Raw genomic sequence first — 20,873 nt, 5'->3', positions numbered from 1 at the left:
AGGGGGCGCTGCCAGCCGCGCGTGCGCAGCCCCGCTGCCTTCTGGGAGACGGCGCGCACAGCCGCCCCGCCCCGCCCCGCGTGTGAGGTGCGCAGGCGCCGCCGTGCCGCGCTCTCGCCGCCGCAGTCCCGGGCCGTTGGGCGCCGTTCCCCGCCAAGCCCCCAACCCCCTCCGAGTCCCGCTTTCGGCCGCCGCCTCCCGCGGCTCATCCCGCCGCCACCATGTACGACGCCGATGAAGGTGAGGGTGCCGCGGCTGCGGGCCGTTCCCCGCTGGGCCTTTCCCGCGGTTCAGGCCGGCGGGGAGGGAGGGAGCGGGGCGGCGGGGTGGGGGGCACGGTGGGGTTTCTGGGCTGCCGGGGGAGTGCCGGGGGGTCCCTCAGGATCCCTTCGGTCGCCGTGTGCCGGCGTCGCCTCAGCAGGTGAGGAGGGATGCGGAGGTGATGGGAGCTGGGCTTAAGTGTTGTGCTTCCACGGCAGATATGCAGTATGATGAAGACGATGATGAAATCACCCCCGACTTGTGGCAAGAAGCCTGCTGGATTGTTATTAGGTGAGCTGCTAAAACTTACTTTTCCTCACACTTCAGCTATACGAGCCCTTGGGCTTACAGGTGACATCCAGTTCGTTCACTACACGTCACAGAAGCTGCAGGCTTGGTTATGCTGAATATGGTGTGTTGTAGCATGTTCAGAGCAGAAGGGCTTTAAGCAGAAGCAGCAGGGTTGTCAGGGGTTAAGAAGCCCTACTGATCCCTGGTGGGATAGGATGCGCTGTTTTGAATGAAGTAAGAAGTGATTTTGATTCCATACCAAGCACGTGCTTTTGCCCACCACCCTCACAGCTGATGCTGGTATGAGAAAATAGATACTTGGCTTTTTCACTGTGTTATGTTTTTCTAGCGAGACATGAACAGGCCTTGCAGCTCCTTGTGACTGTTAGAGTGGGATGCTGTGTGGAACTGAGTAAAAGGTGTTTTTCTTGCTAAGTGCATAATTTGTAAAATGTATATGACTGATGCCTTAGAGTAGCAGATGCAAATGAAAGAATAGACCCGTGGGTTTGGTCCCATAGGCAATCTGGATGGAGAGCAGAGATGAGAAACTTTGGAGGCAGAAGGAGATCTTTTCTTTTGCAGTCCAGTGGAAAGTGCTACCTTTGCTTTCAGTCAGGTGAGAGGTAATTAAGGGAAGTCCTTCAGCCAAAGCTGCACATCACTCCATATGATGAAACACTTCTTTTGCTGTGGAGGTGACCAAGCACTGGTGTGGGTTCCCCAGAGTCTCTGTCTCCATCCTTGGTAGTATTCAAAACCTCTCTGGACATGGTCTTGGGCAGTCAGCTCTAGGTGACGTTGCTTGAGCAGGGTGAAGGGACTCCAGAGGTCCTTTCTAACCTTAATTGTTCTGTGATACAGGTTGCCCTTCCTCTTTCCCCTTGTGCGATAGGGGAGTGTGCCAGCAAGATTCACTGTGGCAACAGAATGATAGCCAAGGGTGTGTTGTCTTCTTTGGTGAAGCCTGAAGTTATTGGTAGGGAGATAGTTCTTACATTTTCTCTAGAGATCTTGGCAGCAACGGGGCAGAAGCTGAGGCAGTGCAGGTTCCCTGGCTGTCTTCAGGAATGTGAGGTAGAGGAGCTTGCTGGTAGGAGCTAGTGCAGCAGACATGTTTAGGTCATCCCATTAAAAGTTAGGATGTGGGTCTTCCAATTTAGACTTTGATTTTTACTGTTAGGTTGTGCTGGGTTGAAGCTAGGTGACACAAAGGCTAAGGCAAATCTGGAGGAGTGAAGCTGGGAATCTCTGTGTGACTGGAACAGAAGGGTATCCAAGCTAAGGAAAGTTCTGAGAATTGTTACTGACTTAGGGGTATGCACTCAGATTACTGCAGCTTGCAAAAACAGTTAAAGCAAAGTAATTTACGTATATTATTGAAAACTTCAGTGGAAGCTGCTTTTGCTGAGGTTTGTCATGATGCTTCCCTTCTAATTTAAGTAGATTGTGCGTACAGTTGTGGCTCAGACAAAAGGTGGCAGCATGTCTGTCTTTCAAGCAGTGAGAGAATTGTTAAACATTTTTGAGCATCTGTGTTTGAAACTCTTACCTCAGGAGAAGTGAATGTGTTTGATTCTGTGCTGTATTTCATGGAGTTTGGATTATTTTGTAATATATCTTAAGTTTGTTGATGTATGAAGTACATGAATAAAATTAAGATCTTTTATTCATTAATGGCTTTTTTTTTTAGCTCCTATTTTGATGAAAAGGGTTTAGTCAGGCAACAGTTGGATTCTTTTGATGAGTTTATTCAGATGTCTGTGCAGAGAATTGTTGAAGATGCTCCACCAATTGATTTACAAGCTGAAGCCCAGCATGCCACAGGAGAAGTGGAAGAGCCGGTAAGTGGAGACCCCCAGCAAAGGTGATGTGTTTTTACAATGTAAAATTATTTTAGGTGGGTTTTATTCAACCCCCCCAACCCAAGAGACAGAAATAAGTCTGAGTTATGACACTGCTTATGTAGTCAATAGGACAGAAGTATGAACTCCTTGGAGTCTATGAGATACGTGGACAAGTTTCCAGATAGTCAGGTACATGGCTGAGAAACATGTGCAAGAGCTTTGTTATCTGTAGAATCAAACTTTCCTCTCCTGTAGAGTTACTCTCTCTTGCTGGTTGAGTTGAGAATTTGTTGGTTGCGTTGTGAGATGACCAAGAACAACTGGCTGCTGCAGCTCATGTTTTCAGTTACTGTATGCAACCGCATTGACAGGGATGCTACTACTTGCTCTACTGAGCAAGTCAGATAGCCAAAAGCAAACGATATTTTGGTGGGATTTTGATTTTCAGTAGCTTTACTGTGGCAATAAAGGTTTATAGCTGAAGAGTTCTCTGTTAGCTTTCTTTGGCCAAAATTAGGTCCAAGTTTTCAGAGTGCCATTGCTTGTCACCTTCCATTGGCACGACATTCCAAAAGGAGAACAAATTATCTAAGGTCTATGCTGCATGACGGCTCTTCTACAATGTGTGTAGGAGGTGTGTCCACCTTCTACAGTGTCTATGGTGCTTTCATCTGTGTCCCTCATGTGGTGTGATCCCTGTTCCATAAGTGCAAATAGTGATGATCTGTTGCCCTGCTGTCAGTCACTACCTTGCTGCTTCCCTCTAGAGATTTAATGGAACTTTAGGACACCCAAGCATCGAATGTGTTACATGTTTTGGCTGTTCCTTTGTATCTTTTGGTTGGCAGACAGCTATCCTGTAGAGAGAATAACAGATTTCTTTTAGTTTGTTAGACAAACAGTTCTTAAACATTTATCTCCCTGTAATTCTTTTTATTGATTCTTCTGTTATTCTGTGGATATTATTGTGGAATTCTCTAGCCGTGCAGTTGTGTAGTTGCTATATGCACTGTAAGTGATTATGGTTCAGATTGCAAGCATCATTTGTGCCTGGCTTCTTTTTGCCCAAAAGCTACTATTTTACTTTCTCAAATCAGAGAGGTTAGTGTCTTACTCTTATTTAGCAAATTAAAGTTCTTAGGAATAAGTCTAGATATGAGAAAAAGGAAACTTGCTTTTTCCTTCCGAGTCACTTGCTAGCAATCTCTTGCCTTGTTTGAAGATACTGGATTAATTTAAGGAGGCTGAGTATATAGGATTAATTAGACTTTTTGTTTCTTTCTCCTGACGCTTCAGCCTCAAATTTTGAAGGCAATTTAGAGCACATCAGAGGGTTTAACGACTGTGTTCAGAGATAGGAATCACAGTAAATGAGTTCTCCTTGAGTGCTTGCCTGGGAACTTGGGAGACTTGGTACTATGCAAATCCTGGAAAAAGGTATTTCTTTGGGTAAGAATTGAGAGAAAATTTTTGACCTACAAAATATTTGCCAACAAGGCTCTGCTACCTACTATTATAGGAAGCTTTTGTGCCTTATAAGTATCAGATTGTTTTCAGGTCTTTCTAACAATTCAAGTCTTAAAACTGATCCTATAGAATCATCCTAAGAACTGTTCTTACCCAACTTGCTGTGTTTTCAGTTATTGATAACGGTTATTCTTCTCCAGTAACGGTTTTAGTTAATAGTAAGTGAGAGAGAAGATAGTGAATGGAGAATGCTAGTTACTAGTATATCTTGGGGATAGAGCAGCAATGACTCTTCAGTTTGTCTGAAAGCTGTGGGGTTTTTAATGAATTGATGCAATAATCCGTTTAATCTCTAGAGGAAACAAAACCACTTAGCACAGATGTTAAAAAGGTGGTTCCTGTGCCTCTGTGCAAGACAAAACATATGGGATAGATAATTTGCACTTTAGCCTTTAATAATGAGTCCAAAGAAAAGGCTGAATATAAGGACTTGAAAATACATTTTAGAAAGGCTAAAGCCACTTGTGACATGAACCATAAGCCAACATTTTTTTTCTCTGCATTGGAGCTTGCTCTGCTAGAGCAAGTGTTGCTTTGGTGGTGTGCTGCAGCAGAGTCCTTATGGCTGAGATAAGGTAAAACACCTGCATGGAATTCAAGTTTTGTTTTCTTAATAGATACTCTCAACTGGCTTCTAGGCAGATACTTAGGTGGGGTGGCAGCACTGTAGTTCTTTATTTGTGTTAGTTTCTATTCTGCAAAGGGACATGGTGGGAAATAGCAACTTGAAAGGCTTGTACAATGCTTTCTTCAAGCTGTATACATGCAGGTCTGGTGATCTGCTTATGTTTCTTTGCATGTGTGGATTTTGGTCTGTGAAGGAACGCTTCGTGAGTAGCGTGGCTCATCTCTAGGTCATTTTACATGTAAGGAGGCCAAGAGCCAAGCTGCCTTGGCATGCTTGTGCATCAGGACTGAGACCACACATATGAAACACTTGAACAAAGCTACTGTTGGGTAACTGCTGGCTTGCTTTTAAGTTCTAACTCCCCCTACCAGATACACAAGTGCACTTTGAGTATTGTTTTAAAACTTTTACCACTTTATTTTAAATGCAAGGTGAACTGAATGCTCTAAATCTCCTTGCACTAGGATTCTGAGGAGTGAGTGGCTCTCGGAGCAAAGTGAAGAACATGAGAATTGTTTGGTTGCTGAAAGGTATCTGTCCTTTCATCCCCACAGTTTCACTGTAACACTTGAAAAGATTTATGTGGAACTGAAATAAAGCTATTGAGATGTTTTATACATGGGAGCAAAGCTTTATGAAGCCTCACGCCTTGTTTGATATGTCACTATCTCGTATGTGTTGAAGCAGATTCACCTTTTTATGTCATAAACCCAACAGTTTTATTTATTTACATAATAAATATCAAAGTAGACATATGCATGGCATATTCTGTTTGTTAATATATTTACAGACTTGGAAGATTTTGAGTTTGTTAGCTACTTTGTAGGAAGAAGACCTTTTCGGGTACTTTATTCTTCTCTTACCAATGTTTTTGACCCTTCAGTCTCTTTTGTTTTTTTCATTAATGAGGTGTTCAGAAATTATAGAATCATAGACTCATTTAGGTTGGAAGAGACCTTTGAGATCATCAAGTCCAACTGTTAACCCATGACTGCCAAGTCCACCACTAAACCATGTCCCTATTGCCACTTATAGGCATTTTTTTTAAATAGCTCCAGGGGTGGTGATTCTACCACCTCCCTGAGCAGCCAGTTCTAATGCTTGACCACCCTTTCAGTGAAGAAATTTTTTTTAATACCCCATCTAAACCTCCCCTGCTGCAAGTTGAGGCCGTTTTCTCTTATCCTGTTGCTAGTTATCTGGGAGAGGAGACCGGCCCCCACCTGCCTACAACCTCCTTTCAGGCAGCTGTAGAGAGCAACAAGGTCCCTCCTGAGTCTGCTCTTCTCCAGGCTAAACAGCCCCAGTTCCCTTAGGTGCTCCTCCCTAAGACTTGTGCTCCAGACCCTTCACCAGCTTTGTTGCCCTTCTCTGGACATGCTCCAGCACCTCAACGTCTTCTTTGTAGTGAGGGGCCCAAAACAGGATTCGAGGTGCAGCTTCATCAGTGCCAAGTACAGGGAGACAATCACTGCCCTTGTCCTGCTGGCCACACTGTTTCTGACACAAGCCAGGCTGCTGTTGGCCTCCTCGGCCACCTGGGCACACTGCTGGCTCACGTTCATCTGGCCACCACCCAGCACCCCCAGGGCCTTTCCCACCAGGCAGCTTTCCAGCCACTCTCCCCAAGCCTGTAGCATTGTGTGGGGTTGTTGTGACCCAGGGGCAGGACCCGGCACTTCTCCCTGTTGAACCTCATGCAACTGGCCTCAGCCCATTGATCCAGCCCATCCAGACCCCTCTGCAGAGCCTGCATGCCCTCAAGCAGATCAACAGTCCCCTGCAACTTGGTGCCATCTGCAAGCTTACTGAGGGTGCGCTTGATCGTGTCCTCCAGATCATTGATGAAGTTACTAAACAGAACTGGCCCAAACACTAAGCCCTGGGGAAGACCACTTGTGACTGGTTGCCAGCCAGATGTAACTCCATTTACCTCCGCTCCTTGGGCTTGGCTGTCCAGCCAGCTTTTTACCCAGCATAAAGTACACCTGCCATGAGCAGCCATTTCCTTCAGGAGAATGCTGTAGGAGACAGTGTCAAAGGCTTTACTAAGGTCCAGGTAGACAACATCCACAGCCCTCATTCACTAGGTAGGTAGTCTTGTAGAAGATCAGGTTTGTCAAGCAGGATCTGTCTTTCATAAACCCTTTGCTTTGAGTAGTTTTTTGATCTAGTAATCTGGAGGGGGATTGTTTTCGTACCTTCAGCTGAGGACATGTGGCAGCATTGATTGTTAAACTTTAGGGCCACTCTTGAACAACCAAAATGGATGTTTCTTCCAGTACAGGTAAATGTCTTTTTATTTTCCAGCCCCGGTATCTGTTGAAGTTTGAACAAATCTATCTCTCCAAACCTACACATTGGGAAAGAGATGGAGCACCCTCACCTATGATGCCCAATGAAGCCAGACTGAGAAACCTTACGTAAGAATGAACTCTGTGGTGGATAAACACAAAGAAGGACTGGCTCTGCATTATTTATTGATAGTCTTTTTCAATTTATTAGTGCCTTGAAAATGTAATAATTACTGCTGTATTTATATTTTGATGTCTAGTTGTTAAGTCCAGGTGATGACTTGGTAATAATGGTTAATATACCAGTGAGTGCTTGAATAACTGCATTCATTATCTTCTGTACAACCTCGAGTAATAACTGACAGATAACACAGTGGTGTTTTCATTCTGTAGGTATTCAGCCCCCTTGTATGTGGATATAACTAAAACAGTTATTAAAGAAGGGGAGGATCAGTTACAGACACAGCATCAGAAAACTTTTATAGGAAAAATTCCTATTATGTTACGTTCAACATACTGTTTGTTGAATGGCTTAACTGACCGTGATCTTTGTGAACTGAATGAATGCCCGCTTGATCCTGGTGGCTACTTTATCATTAATGGATCAGAAAAGGTAAGGGATTATACCTTCCACAGCCATCTTTACAGACACTCAAGTTCTGTTACTTGTTTCAATACGTTTTGCCATAAGGATAAGCACTCTTATTCCAGTGTATCAAGGTTACTCTAGGCGCTTGTGATCTTGTAGAAAGATGGGCTTTTAGTCCTCTGTCAGATATTGAGACACCTTTTCTTCTCTGAGGCATGCATCCCTTCAGTTTCACGAACTGTTTTGCGTTGAATGCCACTAAGTATTCTAGATATTTTCCTTTCCATTTTCAACATTGCAGAGGAGCATGCACTCTAATATGAGGTACTTCTTCACTCAAGAATCTCCTCCAGTTTGTTCACAGCTGTGTAGATACATTTTGTTCTAAGAATAGGTTCTTCCCTCCATTGCTGTGGATTCAGCTTTAGCAAAATCATATCCTGACCACGCTTGTGCCTCACTAATGAAACTGCTGAGTTTTTTGTAACTGACACTTGGGCAAACACAGCAAAAGAAATAGAATTGTATTTTTTTTCTTGGGGAGGAAAAAAAAATAATCTGGCTTTGACTGTCAGAGCTGGGATTAAAATTTAAATGCCTCTGTAGTGCTTTGGCCTTGGAAACAGTGAAGTGCTTTATCAGTGTTGTGCCTAAAGCTAACAAAAGTGTCTCAGCACAGCTAGTAGATGTGGTAAGTACATCATAGAGAACAGTGTTCTCAGAGGCTTTTATTTTGGTTATTCTATCTTATCTAGGTGTATGTTTTGCTTAATACTATATTTTTAAAATGTAGTGTAATCCATTTGAGTTTGGCAAATTGACTTCATGCTGTGCGGTGCTCTTAAGGCACCTAAAGCACTGTACTTGTTACTTTCAACATGCCCTTTTGTCAGTTATTTACTAATGTTTTTGTTTCTAACACAGGTTCTGATTGCTCAAGAGAAAATGGCTACAAACACAGTGTATGTGTTTGCAAAGAAAGATTCAAAATATGCGTACACAGGAGAGTGCAGATCTTGTCTGGAAAATTCCTCTCGACCAACAAGTACTATATGGGTTAGCATGCTGGCCAGAGGTGGGCAGGTATGCCTAAGCGTTAATTACCCCTGCCCTGGGGCTTACAACAAAGATTGTGTTAGGAGTTTTGTTACTGTCCTTTCTCTTCGTGTTATTTACCTTTGGGATTTGGAGAAGAGATTGCTTCTGATGCTAAGTTGTAAAGAAGGTAAAATTAAATGAAAATATATTGTTTGTCACAGATTACGCCTGTCTCTGGGACAAATAATTTGAGGATTGAAATGAAGACTCCATTTGTGGCAGGTTTTAGAGCAAGGCTAAAAAACAATTTTAGTATTACTGTAAATGAGTTTTTAGAAAATCCAGAGAAGCTGAGTCCTGGGTTTTTTTGACAAAGGATGAGAATAGGAGCAGGGACCCTGTCTTTGCTGATGGCCAAGATAGTGTTTAGATGTGTTTTGCAGACCACGTATTAATTCATATTTAACATCTAATTGTGCCACCTGTGAGGGGCAGTAAGTGCTGTTCATCACTTCAAAAGCAGAAGGTACCAGTACCCATTTACCATTGCACTGATGTTTGGAAACTCCCAGGCATCTTCCAAGAGTAACTTTAATAGAAGCCTTACACCACTCTAGCTCCTGATGGCTGGGGCACTCTTTAATGGTTGTCCCTCAGCATTCCACAGTGTTTGTTTCTTTCTGGGAGGAGGGAGCAGCTATTGAATAATTGCAAGAATGGAGAGTCTTACATAGTGGATTAGAAAAGCTGGGCTGAAGCTGACAGAAGGAAACATGGATGGGATTGCTCTTTGCAAATACATAAAGGGAGAGAAATGATCCATATGGGTGAACAAGTAGTAGTACTTAAATTCCTTTGTATCAGCAAAAACCTTCCAAGTTTTTGCAGACTTCTAAAGTTAGAAATGTTTTTAAAATAAAAAAGTCACTACTGGAGTAAAGTTTCAGAATAGCTCCTTAGCTGGCCTGCTGAGAAGTCATGGTTTCCTGCAGTGCTTGAATAAATACACTTACGATGCATCATCCAAATCCAGAGAGATACACTTATTAAAGGCAAGGTCATTTAAGACTAATGTATGTTTTTCCCCATCTTTTCAGGGTGCGAAGAAGAGTGCTATTGGTCAGCGCATTGTAGCGACTTTGCCATATATCAAACAAGAAGTCCCCATCATAATTGTCTTCCGTGCACTAGGCTTTGTGTCTGACAGGGACATTTTAGAGCACATCATATATGATTTTGAAGATCCAGAAATGATGGAAATGGTAACATATGTTAAATAAGTTATATCCTGGCTTGACATTTGGTGATGTGTAGGTGTGGCTAATCATCATTCAAAGTACTGTTCGTTTTCCAATTTAAATGTATTACTTTATTGTTTTTGTGGGATGCCTGTTGGAAATGTCAAAAGTTCTCTGCCTAAGTCTATTCTAATGAGTATTTTAAGTGAACAGAGTGCAATGGACATTTCAAAGAGTTAATATGTATTTGGAGAGGTAGGGTCTTATTCTGCTGCCATTGACTAATTGTAAAATCCTGATTTACACCTGAAACAGCAACAGGCCTAGAATGTAGTTGAATGAGAACTATTTTCAGATGTCTAAACTATTTTTGTGTGCTTCCTGCATGCTCCCTTACTGTTTTCTGCTGCTCTTGAAAGAGCTACTACAGTAAAGCCAGAAAGAACTGGATTGGTAATTAGCAGTTCCTGAAAAGAATCGTTAGCAAACTACTGCATAGTTTCTTTCAACTCCAACAGGCACTAGATACTACAGGATTTTGCTGTATTTTGTGCATTAGGTCAAACCTTCTCTGGATGAAGCATTTGTCATTCAGGAGCAAAATGTTGCTCTAAACTTTATTGGATCAAGAGGTGCAAAGCCAGGTGTCACCAAAGAAAAGAGAATCAAGTATGCTAAAGAAGTCTTGCAGAAAGAAATGCTCCCGCACGTTGGTGTCAGTGACTTCTGTGAAACCAAAAAGGCCTATTTTCTAGGGTATGTCAATATTTTTTGTCACACATCTGCACATGGACCCTGAACACAGATTTTATTCACATACATGGCTGGAAGAATGCACTGAATGGTAGTTTGTTTTTAACTTCAGCCTTCTGGATACTCAGTGATAAACTTAAGGGCACTGGTATATTTTCATAGCTGAGAAAATGCAAATGCTGATAACAGGAAAAAAAATTAAACAAAACAAGCCTCTAGCATGTTCTGAATCTTAAGTTAGATATGATGTCAGTGATAAGCCTCTAACACATTCTGGATCTTAAGTTAGATATGAATGTCATTGATGATTCTTTGCCATCACATTGCATGGACCACACATAGAAGTTGATAACTAATGTGTAGATAATTACTGATAAGCTGTCTGTAATGTAGACCCACTCTAAAATTACTAGCACATCCTTTTGATCGCTGCTCATTGGTATGCAGATGAACTGTAGCATCAGGAGACTTACCATTTTACACTTGATTCTATGAGCTTAAACATAGCCTGTATTACAGTACAGGACAGACATGCAGCAGAAGATGCATTATCATCATGATGTAAAAATTTAACTTCTCTCAGTAGTTACCTGAACTTTCAGTGTGTCATTCACCTCTAAGGATGTAGGTGCTGAAGAGGTCTGTTTTAGGACATAAGTATCCTAAAGATCTAGAATGGACAGCCTCTAGGAAACAGTTCACTTGATATATCTATGAAAGCATGTAATCTTTGTTGTGACTGTCTGCTGTCAGTTTAAAACATAAACTATCTTATTTGCTTAGGTATATGGTTCATAGATTGTTGCTGGCAGCACTGGGAAGAAGAGAGCTTGATGACAGAGATCATTATGGCAACAAAAGACTGGATCTTGCTGGGCCACTGTTAGCTTTCCTGTTCAGAGGGTAATTATAATTTATACATTTTCTTTGGACATAATTAATGGTAGAGGCATTGCCAAGTCTGTGCTTCTAAATTAGTCAGACTATTCTGCTGCCTCTGATAGTCGGTCTTCGGCTGCACAGCCTGTATCTGATTAGACTTTTTTGTGGAGTGGGTACTTTAACAGTAAGTGGTTAGCATCAACTTGTTTTGAAGCATATTTTGTGCATGTTCACAAACAGGTTAATTTGTTGTGGGTTTTTTTTCCTCCTCCTCCTCTAGTTACAAATTACTTGCTTCTTTTCAGGAGGCCAGCGACATTTTTTCCAAATAGTGCTGAGTAAGCTGAATTGCTACTGTACTGTTTAATCATGTTTCTTGGCATCTTCTACAGAATGTTTAAGAATTTACTGAAGGAAGTGAGAATATACGCACAAAAGTTTATTGACAGAGGGAAAGATTTCAACTTGGAGCTGGCAATTAAAACAAGAATTATTTCAGATGGTTTGAAGTATTCGTTGGCAACTGGCAACTGGGGTGACCAGAAGAAAGCTCATCAGGCCAGAGCAGGAGTATCTCAGGTACAATAGCTGAATAAGGCATGGTAATACTTGTCAGTTTACAGAGGAGTGAAGCTATATCATGGAAGAGTTTAATACTGCTTGGCAGCCGTGAATATTGTATGTTAAACAGAACCATTTTTAAAAGGAAGCTTTCATAGCTGAAACAGATGAAGATCCAAATAGTTGAGCCCAGTGTGGGGTTTGGGGGGGGTTTGTTGTTGTTCGGTTTTGGCTTTAGCTGTTGTGTTCACTGCTAAACAGTTGGTGTAAGTCTTGTAAAGGCTTCTTGTGTTACAGCATATGCTTGTGTGCCTGGTCAAGTCCTAGTCCCAGGGAACCTTTAGGGAGGATGGATTTCTTCACTTTAATTACTTCCAGTGCTTCACAGGTGGTTAAAGAAACTTGAGTGACACCTTGTAATGTAAGTTATTCATTCCATAGCTAATGACGATGAGCACTAATTTTATTAGCCCAGAGAAGTGCTTAGTTGAGCCTGTTTCTCATAAAAGTGGAAACAGGAAAGAGGTGACGGTTTTTAATGCTAGCACATTTTGTTGTCAGGAGCCCTGGTGAGATCATTAATTTGGGGAGAGCAGACTTAGGAAAGGGGCAAAGATGGTAGCTGTCCCTGGATGGTATGTTGTTGGTGTAGGAGGGGCTGGTTTGCTTTTTAAATAAACTCTCACATTTCAGGCTGTAAAAATAAATTTTCTTAAATTTTTGGGAAGCCTTGAGCAGACTCGGAGAAGAATGTAAATGCTGATTTGCTTGTGACAACTAAATTGTTAGTGTTTCAAACTAAGTTTGAAAAGATCTGTATCATTGTACTGGTAGCCCCTCCTGGTGAAAACACAGCTTAAAAAGTATTTTTACAAGTATCACTCATTCTAGTTACCTGATCAGAGTAAGCTATACTACAAAAACCAGCTCTCTGCTTGGATAACTGTGTTTATGCTGGGCTTTGCTATGGTATAAGCATGCTCTGAAGACTTCTGCCATTACAACACCGGTTAGGAGCTTGTGATTTTAAGGGTAAACTTAGTCTAAGATTAGTGGAGGTGAACTGAAAAGTGTAGCTAACAAAAATCAGAGCTATTTTAGTTCAAGTACATCATTTCTAGAGGGCATTGATCCTTTGCTCTAATGTATCATGATGCCTGTCCACAACACACTTAAACGTTGACTGACTGAATTCCTTACTACACGTAGGTGTTAAACCGTCTGACTTTTGCATCTACACTTTCCCATCTGAGACGCCTGAATTCTCCAATTGGTAGAGATGGTAAACTAGCCAAGCCCAGACAGCTGCACAATACGCTGTGGGGGATGGTTTGCCCTGCTGAAACCCCAGAGGTAACAGAAGTAATATTTATGTCAGTACTTAGTCATGTCTAACTGCTTTTATCTGCTAGTCATTTTATAGCCGTGGCACTTCTGATGATCACTTGCACTTGTTTTATTTTTTAAAAAAACTGCTGACATGAATATTTAGCCTTGTAGCTAACTCTGAATTTGAATGGTAGAAATTAATGAAGTACTTTCTACATAGCATGTTTTGTGTCCAGTTCCTTGAGGACTTGAAGTTTTAAGTCCTTGCATCTTCTTGGGGGATCTCTTTATTTGGAAATGCAAATTAACTTTGTGTTTCTACCAGGGTCATGCAGTAGGACTTGTGAAGAACTTAGCCCTGATGGCTTACATTTCTGTGGGGTCTCAGCCGTCCCCAATTTTGGAATTCTTGGAAGAATGGAGTATGGAAAACTTGGAAGAAATATCTCCAGCAGCAATAGCTGAGTATGTGCAAGTGAAACCATTTAAACAGACCTAAGCTTTTGCTCCTGCACAACATTTCAAGTGTTTGGGGTTTTTGTTTTATTTGTTTGGGTTTCCCTTTTTCTAGTGCTACCAAGATCTTTGTTAATGGCTGCTGGGTAGGAATACACAAAGATCCAGAGCAGCTCATGAATACCCTAAGGAAGCTCCGTCGTCAGATGGACATCATTGTGTCAGAGGTATAAATTTTACATAGAGTTTGGGTGTCTTTTTAGATGAGAATGATGTCTTGATACTATTTTGCAAGTTCCAAACAGCATTATTTGCAAGTCTCTTTCTGAATATACTTCACATTGCCTGGAATTTTTTTGTTTTAGGGATTTTGGAGGGGTTGGTCCTTTTTGGGTTTGTTTGTTTGTTTGACGTTGTGTGTGGTTTCTTGTTTGGTTGTGGGGTTGTTTTATTCATTTTGGGGGTTGGATTTTGTTTTTTTTTAAGAGAGGATCCAGTTGAAAAAAACAGTTGAAAACACTCTTTTGAAATGCTTCTGTTTGTAGGAGTGTTAATGTTCTGTGTTGCTGCTAGCACCTCTGAGGTCTTTGCTTTAGGGAGCTTTGTTATCCTATTTTGTTTTCTGTAGTTCTGATTGCAGCTAAGACTTTGTACTCATGGAGTGCTGCTTTCTTGTACAGGTCTCAATGATTAGAGATATTCGTGAGCGAGAAATCCGCATCTATACTGATGCAGGCAGAATTTGTCGACCTCTTTTAATTGTGGAAAAACAGAAGTTGCTGTTGAAGAAGAGGCACATTGACCAGCTGAAGGAACGAGAGTATAACAATTACAGGTGAGAGATGCTCCTGAAGTTCACTGCGAGTCTCATTTTCCATTTTGGAAGCTGCAAGTTCCCTCAGCTTGGAGAGAGAAATGTTTAAAGCTTTGTGCAGCACAAAGATGCTTTCTCTGCCTAATTAATTTTTATTAGTTTAATTAATTTTTTTGTCACACTGAGGCAGTGCTAGTAATAATAAGCTAGGGAAGGCCTTGTTCTTGTTGCTGCTGAAGAGAATAATTTTATGTTAGCTGAGTATTTCAGACACTGGTTATTCAGTTGGCAGGATCTCGTGGCCAGCGGTGTAGTAGAGTACATCGATACGCTGGAAGAAGAGACTGTGATGCTGGCAATGACTCCCGATGACTTGCAAGAGAAAGGTGTGGCATATTGTTCAACATACACACACTGTGAGATTCACCCATCTATGATCCTGGGAGTATGTGCATCTATTATCCCGTTCCCTGATCACAACCAGGTCAGTGCATCACTTCTGACATCCTGCTTTTAAAGTTGATAGAAAACCCACAGATGTATATGTAAAGAGCTTTACATACATATATACTGATCTTCCCTTGTCTGTCTAGTCTCCCAGGAACACATACCAGTCTGCTATGGGTAAACAGGCTATGGGAGTTTACATTACAAACTTTCATGTTCGTATGGATACACTGGCACACGTGTTGTATTATCCTCAGAAGCCCCTTGTAACTACACGCTCCATGGAGTATTTGCGATTTAGAGAGTTACCAGCAGGTATGTTGTTAGTTAATGTTTAATTAATAATTAAATTAATAATTAAAAATAAAAATTTAAATATTAAAAAGTTATTAAATAAAAATACTACGGTTTAGTTTAAACTATGTTACAGATGTTGTGTGTAGAATACCTGAATATTTAGCAAATGCGTGTAATTTAAAAATTAATTGTAAGTTAAAAGTTAACTTGTAGCTGGGCACCTAGACTGCAAAAAATAACGTTGCTCGTGTTGCAGCTGTAATCACTTCATCCGTATAAGTCTGCTAAAATCTTAACTGGAAAAAAATGCATTTGCTGTATCTGTATTTGCTAGTTCTTCACAAGGGGTCACTCTTGACTCTTTTCTACCCAAAGTTGCACTTGGTGATACTACATGGGTTTTGTGTGTGGGATGTGGAGATTTTATTTTAGAAAGCACAGAACAGCTTCACTGTAGAGAATACAGCTTACAGAGTTACAAGTAATGCCTGTTTGGTATGTGTGCATCCTGTCAAAGTATTTGTTCTGTGTATTATAGGTATCAACTCGATTGTAGCCATTGCGTCATACACGGGCTATAACCAGGAGGACTCTGTCATCATGAACCGTTCTGCTGTTGACAGAGGCTTCTTCAGGTAAGACTTTGTAATATTTTTTAACTGCTTGGAAGAGAAGGGGGGGAAAAAAAAAGGTATACTGAATTGTCCAGAGGCTCAAGAAAAGTTTATCTTATACTGGAAGACACTATTTTCCAGATCTTTCTAACCTGAGAAGCACTTTAGTATTTTTTTCTTTCTTTCTTTTTTTTTTTTTTTTTTTTTTTTTTTTAATGGGGGTGGAGAGAGCAGCACAGTGAAAATGGTGAAATGTGCATCTTAGCAAAACACAGTGAGGAACGGTTCATCCTTTGTGTAACCTGACTTCCCACTTTGTCTTCCCAACTCTTTCATTTGGATCTTTACTACGTTTACTGTTCTTTGTACGATAGTTAAATGAAAAAATATTTGGACTCCTTGCTGTTATATTTTCATATAACTCTTGCCAGTTATGAAAACAGTTATGAACTCCTTAATGGCAATATTGCAGCTTTGTAATACAGTCTTGTCCTCAGTAGCGTGACAGTTGCACCAGTAAAGATTGGCAGGTTCCTCTCCTTAGTAGACCCTGCTGTTGGGACAACTGATGTGACTTTGTGCATTATAATTTTTAGATGGCTGTGCTTAGCTGTATAGCTGGTCAATGGGTTTCTAGTTTTGCTCATTTTCTTCTTTTGTCCAAGTTGAGCCCCAGAAGTGTGTGCTTGGTATCTTGGATCTACTGCCTTCCAACGTAGAATAAGTATGAGACTATTAGACTTTTACGGCTCACATGAATCTTTTCTAGAACCTCCTGTGTGCAGTAGAACAATTAAATGTGGATAATACTTATCTGAAAGGCTGTGGCTTTGGTGTGCTGGCAACTGATGCAGCAAACAAAAACCCTTAAAGCCCCAGAAAAAAGCCTGTTTAAATTGAAAGTTTTCCACTACAGCTCGGTTGTACTGAGTGTGGTACTGCAAGGTAGCAGCAGAAGCCTAAAAATGCTTGCAAAATGGCAGGTATAAGGAGAAAAGTAATACGAAAATGGTATGGTGAAAATATGAATAATCTTTAGGAATAAATACTTCTGAGATGTCCAAAAGTCTCTGCCATTCATCAAAAATTAGCGTGCTATCTATAGGTACTTTGGCAGTATATGAAAAGTGACCAGCAAAATGCCATCTGAAGCTTTTTTGTTTGGTGAGGTGTTTTTTGGTTTTGTGTCCATCCCCACCTTCCCCTGTGTCGTCCTCCCCCGTGATGGTCAGATTAACAAGACTTTAGAGGAAAGGCGGTGTGGCATATGAACATTATTTGTTTTGGTTGTCATTAGTAACAGTAGCCATAATAGTGGTAAAAGGATGATTCCAGTGAAATTGAGATGCACAGATGAGGAAAAAATGATGCTGGTTTCACTGGAGAAGGCTTTGTAACTTTGTTTCAGATCTGTGTTCTACCGCTCATATAAAGAGCAAGAATCTAAAAAAGGATATGACCAAGAGGAAGTCTTCGAAAAGCCTACACGTGAAACTTGTCAAGGTAATACACAGGAGAGTATGAAGGCTGAGGTTTTAAATGAAATTTTTGTGGGTGAGATTGTTACTGCTGTCAAACTGATTCAGTCTTTATTTTGGGACCTACAAAATAGCAGAAATGTCTGTATTAATAGCGTAATACATCAGTGTGAGATATTTGCATAAAATTGTCTTTAGACATTTTAGCAGTCATCTAAAGTTGCAAGCAGATTTGTTGAATTTCTACAGAACATCAAAGTCAGTATGTTGAAAAATTTGGGAGTCTAACTTCTTTTTCTCTTTTTTCCCCAAGGTATGAGACATGCAATCTATGACAAACTTGATGATGATGGTTTGATAGCACCTGGGGTACGTGTGTCTGGGGATGATGTGATCATTGGCAAAACAGTAACGCTGCCAGAAAACGAAGACGAACTGGAAAGCACTAACAGACGTTTCACAAAGAGAGACTGTAGCACTTTTCTGCGAACTAGTGAAACTGGCATTGTAGATCAGGTCATGGTAACCCTTAACCAGGAAGGATACAAGTTCTGCAAGATTAGGGTGAGCACTGATGTGTGTGCTTTCTACTTTTAATTATTTTTGTTCTGTATTTAAATTACCAATTGAATATTTTCCTATGGCTTACAGGTACGCTCTGTGAGAATCCCACAAATTGGAGATAAATTTGCCAGCAGACATGGTCAGAAAGGAACTTGTGGTATCCAGTACAGGCAAGAGGTAATTATTTTTTTTTTTTTTTTCTCTTTCCTTCTTAACATTTTATCTCTGATCTTCTTAGCATTGGAACTGCCTTCAGTGAGTTGTCTGTGGAATATGTACTTGGGCACATTGACTTAAATTTAGCTAAAGTATTTTTTAGAAGGGGACACAGCTGCTTCTTACATGGTACTTCAGTGCCTTTGAAATGCTTTAAAAGATCTAATCTGAATCCATGCAACTGCTTATCTTAAAGCTGATATTCTGGGAAGTACTGACTCTGTTTCCCTGTTCTAGGATATGCCTTTCACCTGTGAAGGCATCACACCTGATATAATTATCAACCCCCATGCCATCCCTTCCCGTATGACCATTGGTCACTTGATTGAGTGTCTTCAGGGGAAGGTAAGAGGAATCTTTTACACTGCATGTCTAAGCAATGTGATTTTTTTTATTTTATTTTATTTTTGGTAAAGATACTACTCCTTAGTAGGTGTTGATCCACTAAAAAATAAGGATTGTTCTCCAGTTACTTGATAGCAAAAGCAGGTTTGTTGGGGAAGACCAACAGTCCTGTAAATTTTGTCCAGCATGTCAGACTTAGTGTGCAGTCTGATCTGCTGCTTTTATTCCAAATATTTCCTGTGACCTAGAAAAAGGGGTAGCAATATTGATGATACTGTGCATTTTAAAGAATCTCACTATAAATTGTATAGCTGATAAACAACCAAGAGAGGGTACTGTCACAGGCATGGAAGCTCAAGTTCTGGCATTAAGAGTTAAAACTGAAGCAGCTTAGTGTTGTCTAACCAGTCCTTCAGAAATCTGACAAGCTTTTGCAAATACCTTCTCTGTAGGTGTCTGCAAACAAGGGAGAAATTGGTGATGCTACACCTTTTAATGATGCTGTGAACGTGCAGAAGATTTCCAATCTTTTATCAGATTATGGCTATCATCTAAGAGGAAATGAGGTATAATCAAAATATCAATTCACTGTAACTTTTTTAATATACATTTGATGGATAGTAAGGCTTATGATTCAGTGATTGCATTGACTGTTTCAGGTCCTCTACAATGGCTTCACTGGTCGCAAAATCACATCACAGATCTTCATCGGTCCTACATATTATCAGCGGTTGAAGCACATGGTAGATGACAAAATCCATTCTCGTGCAAGAGGGCCAATCCAGATACTTAACAGACAGCCCATGGAAGGTAGATCTCGGTAAGGATGTTTATTAGTTTCTATACAGTGTTTTCTTTTTCACTGATGTTTTTAGCCCTAAAAATTAGTTGCCTCAGCTTTGCAGCTAGAACTTCATTAACTCACCCCAGTTAGCTACCCATTTTTGTGTGTTTGGCTTAAGATGATGTACTGGGTGCAGGTGTCAAGGTTTTGGTAGCAGGAGGTACTGTTGGGATGGCCTCTCTGAGAAAGGACCAGGGACCCTGTGCTGGACGCAGCCAATTACAGCTGGCTCCAGCAGATCCACCACTGGCCAAAGCTGAGCCCATCAGCGATGCCGGTGGTGCCTCTGTGGTAACATACTTAAGAAAGGGTAAAAACCAGTGTGCAGCAGCTGTGAGAGAAGAGTGAGAAAATGTGAGGGCAACAGCCCTGCAGATACCCAGCTCAGTGAAGGAGGGGGAGCAGGCGTTCCAGGCACTAGAGCAGAGCTTTCCCCTGCAGCCCATGGTGAAGCAGGTTGGTCCCCCTGCAAGTTCATGGGGGACCATGCCAGACCACCTCCAGCCTGTGGAAAGCCAATGCTGGAGCAGGCTCCTGGCAAGAGCTGTGATCTGGGGGGGGACCTATGCTGCAGCAATCTGTTCCTGAAAGATTATACCCCGTGGGAAGGGCTGAGGCTGGAGCAGTTTGTGAAGGACTATCCCATGGGAAGGACCCCATGCTGGAGCAGAGAAAAAGTGTGAGGAGGAATGTGTGGCAGAAAGGAGCTGTTATGGACTGAATGCAGCTGCCGTTCCCCCTGTGACCACAGGGAGGGGAGGAAGGAGTTGGGAGTGAAGGAGCAAAGTTGAGTCTGGGAAGAAGGTACAGGAGATGTTTTTAGTTTTGTCCTTGTTTCTCACCATCCTACTCCATTTTTAATGGGCAATAAATTAAACTAACTTTCTCCATGCTGAGTCTGTTTTAGCTGTGATGGTAATGGGTAAGTGATCTCCCTGTTTTTATGTTGACCCACGAGCTTTTCCATCTTACTTTTTCCCCGTCCTGTCAACATGGGGGAGAGTGCTGCTTGGTAGGCACCCGGCAGCTAGCCAGGGTTAAATCCACCACAGATAAGCAGAGAATGATTTAATTGTTTACCTCATTTTGCTCTACAGTTGTGCTGTGCTGTTCGCTGTCTGACATCTGCTTTAGAAATGCTCAGCAGCAGTTACAAATTACCGTGTTCGCATTCTCCCTACCAGTTTTATTCTGAGTTGTTACAGGAAAATTAATGCAGAGCTTTACTCCTGCCTTGTAATACTGCTGTTGTGTTTCTGATAAGTTACTTGTTCCACCACTAAGAACTGACGTATTTTGCCAATGAACTCAAAAGTTGAGGCTTTTTTTTCCTCTTTTTTTTTCAGTGATGGTGGCCTTCGTTTTGGAGAAATGGAACGAGATTGCCAGATTGCCCATGGAGCAGCCCAGTTCTTGAGAGAAAGATTGTTTGAAGCTTCAGACCCATACCAAGTCCATGTCTGTAACCTCTGTGGGATCATGGCGATTGCAAACACAAGGACTCATACCTATGAGTGCCGGGGATGTCGTAATAAGACTCAGGTACGTGTGGTCTTTTTA

The 20,873-nt window shown here is 41.4% G+C and overlaps 1 protein-coding gene across 1 annotated transcript in view; it reads left to right on the top strand.

Annotated features, from left to right (window-relative positions):
• The first annotated feature begins 68 nt into the window (after window positions 1–68).
• POLR2B (RNA polymerase II subunit B) overlaps window positions 69–20,873 on the top strand; it is a 21,667-nt gene continuing 862 nt past the window's right edge. Inside the window, exons 1-24 of the mRNA XM_055794830.1 lie at window positions 69–240; window positions 480–552; window positions 2,246–2,396; window positions 6,865–6,977; window positions 7,242–7,461; window positions 8,362–8,520; window positions 9,573–9,737; window positions 10,273–10,469; window positions 11,250–11,369; window positions 11,741–11,927; window positions 13,119–13,262; window positions 13,564–13,703; window positions 13,810–13,921; window positions 14,375–14,529; window positions 14,794–14,992; window positions 15,102–15,270; window positions 15,791–15,887; window positions 17,275–17,369; window positions 17,658–17,908; window positions 17,996–18,085; window positions 18,362–18,469; window positions 18,922–19,035; window positions 19,129–19,289; window positions 20,660–20,855. Of these exons, the coding sequence (XP_055650805.1) occupies window positions 222–240; window positions 480–552; window positions 2,246–2,396; window positions 6,865–6,977; window positions 7,242–7,461; window positions 8,362–8,520; window positions 9,573–9,737; window positions 10,273–10,469; window positions 11,250–11,369; window positions 11,741–11,927; window positions 13,119–13,262; window positions 13,564–13,703; window positions 13,810–13,921; window positions 14,375–14,529; window positions 14,794–14,992; window positions 15,102–15,270; window positions 15,791–15,887; window positions 17,275–17,369; window positions 17,658–17,908; window positions 17,996–18,085; window positions 18,362–18,469; window positions 18,922–19,035; window positions 19,129–19,289; window positions 20,660–20,855 (3,435 nt within the window). The 5' untranslated portion in view covers window positions 69–221. The remainder of the gene's footprint in view (window positions 241–479; window positions 553–2,245; window positions 2,397–6,864; window positions 6,978–7,241; window positions 7,462–8,361; window positions 8,521–9,572; window positions 9,738–10,272; window positions 10,470–11,249; window positions 11,370–11,740; window positions 11,928–13,118; window positions 13,263–13,563; window positions 13,704–13,809; window positions 13,922–14,374; window positions 14,530–14,793; window positions 14,993–15,101; window positions 15,271–15,790; window positions 15,888–17,274; window positions 17,370–17,657; window positions 17,909–17,995; window positions 18,086–18,361; window positions 18,470–18,921; window positions 19,036–19,128; window positions 19,290–20,659; window positions 20,856–20,873) is intronic.

Source organism: Falco peregrinus, chromosome 2, assembly GCF_023634155.1.
Source record: "Falco peregrinus isolate bFalPer1 chromosome 2, bFalPer1.pri, whole genome shotgun sequence".
Lineage (NCBI taxonomy): Eukaryota > Metazoa > Chordata > Aves > Falconiformes > Falconidae > Falco > Falco peregrinus.
The sequence above is the reverse complement of the archived record's forward strand: the minus strand, read 5'-3'. Positions and strand labels throughout refer to the sequence as shown.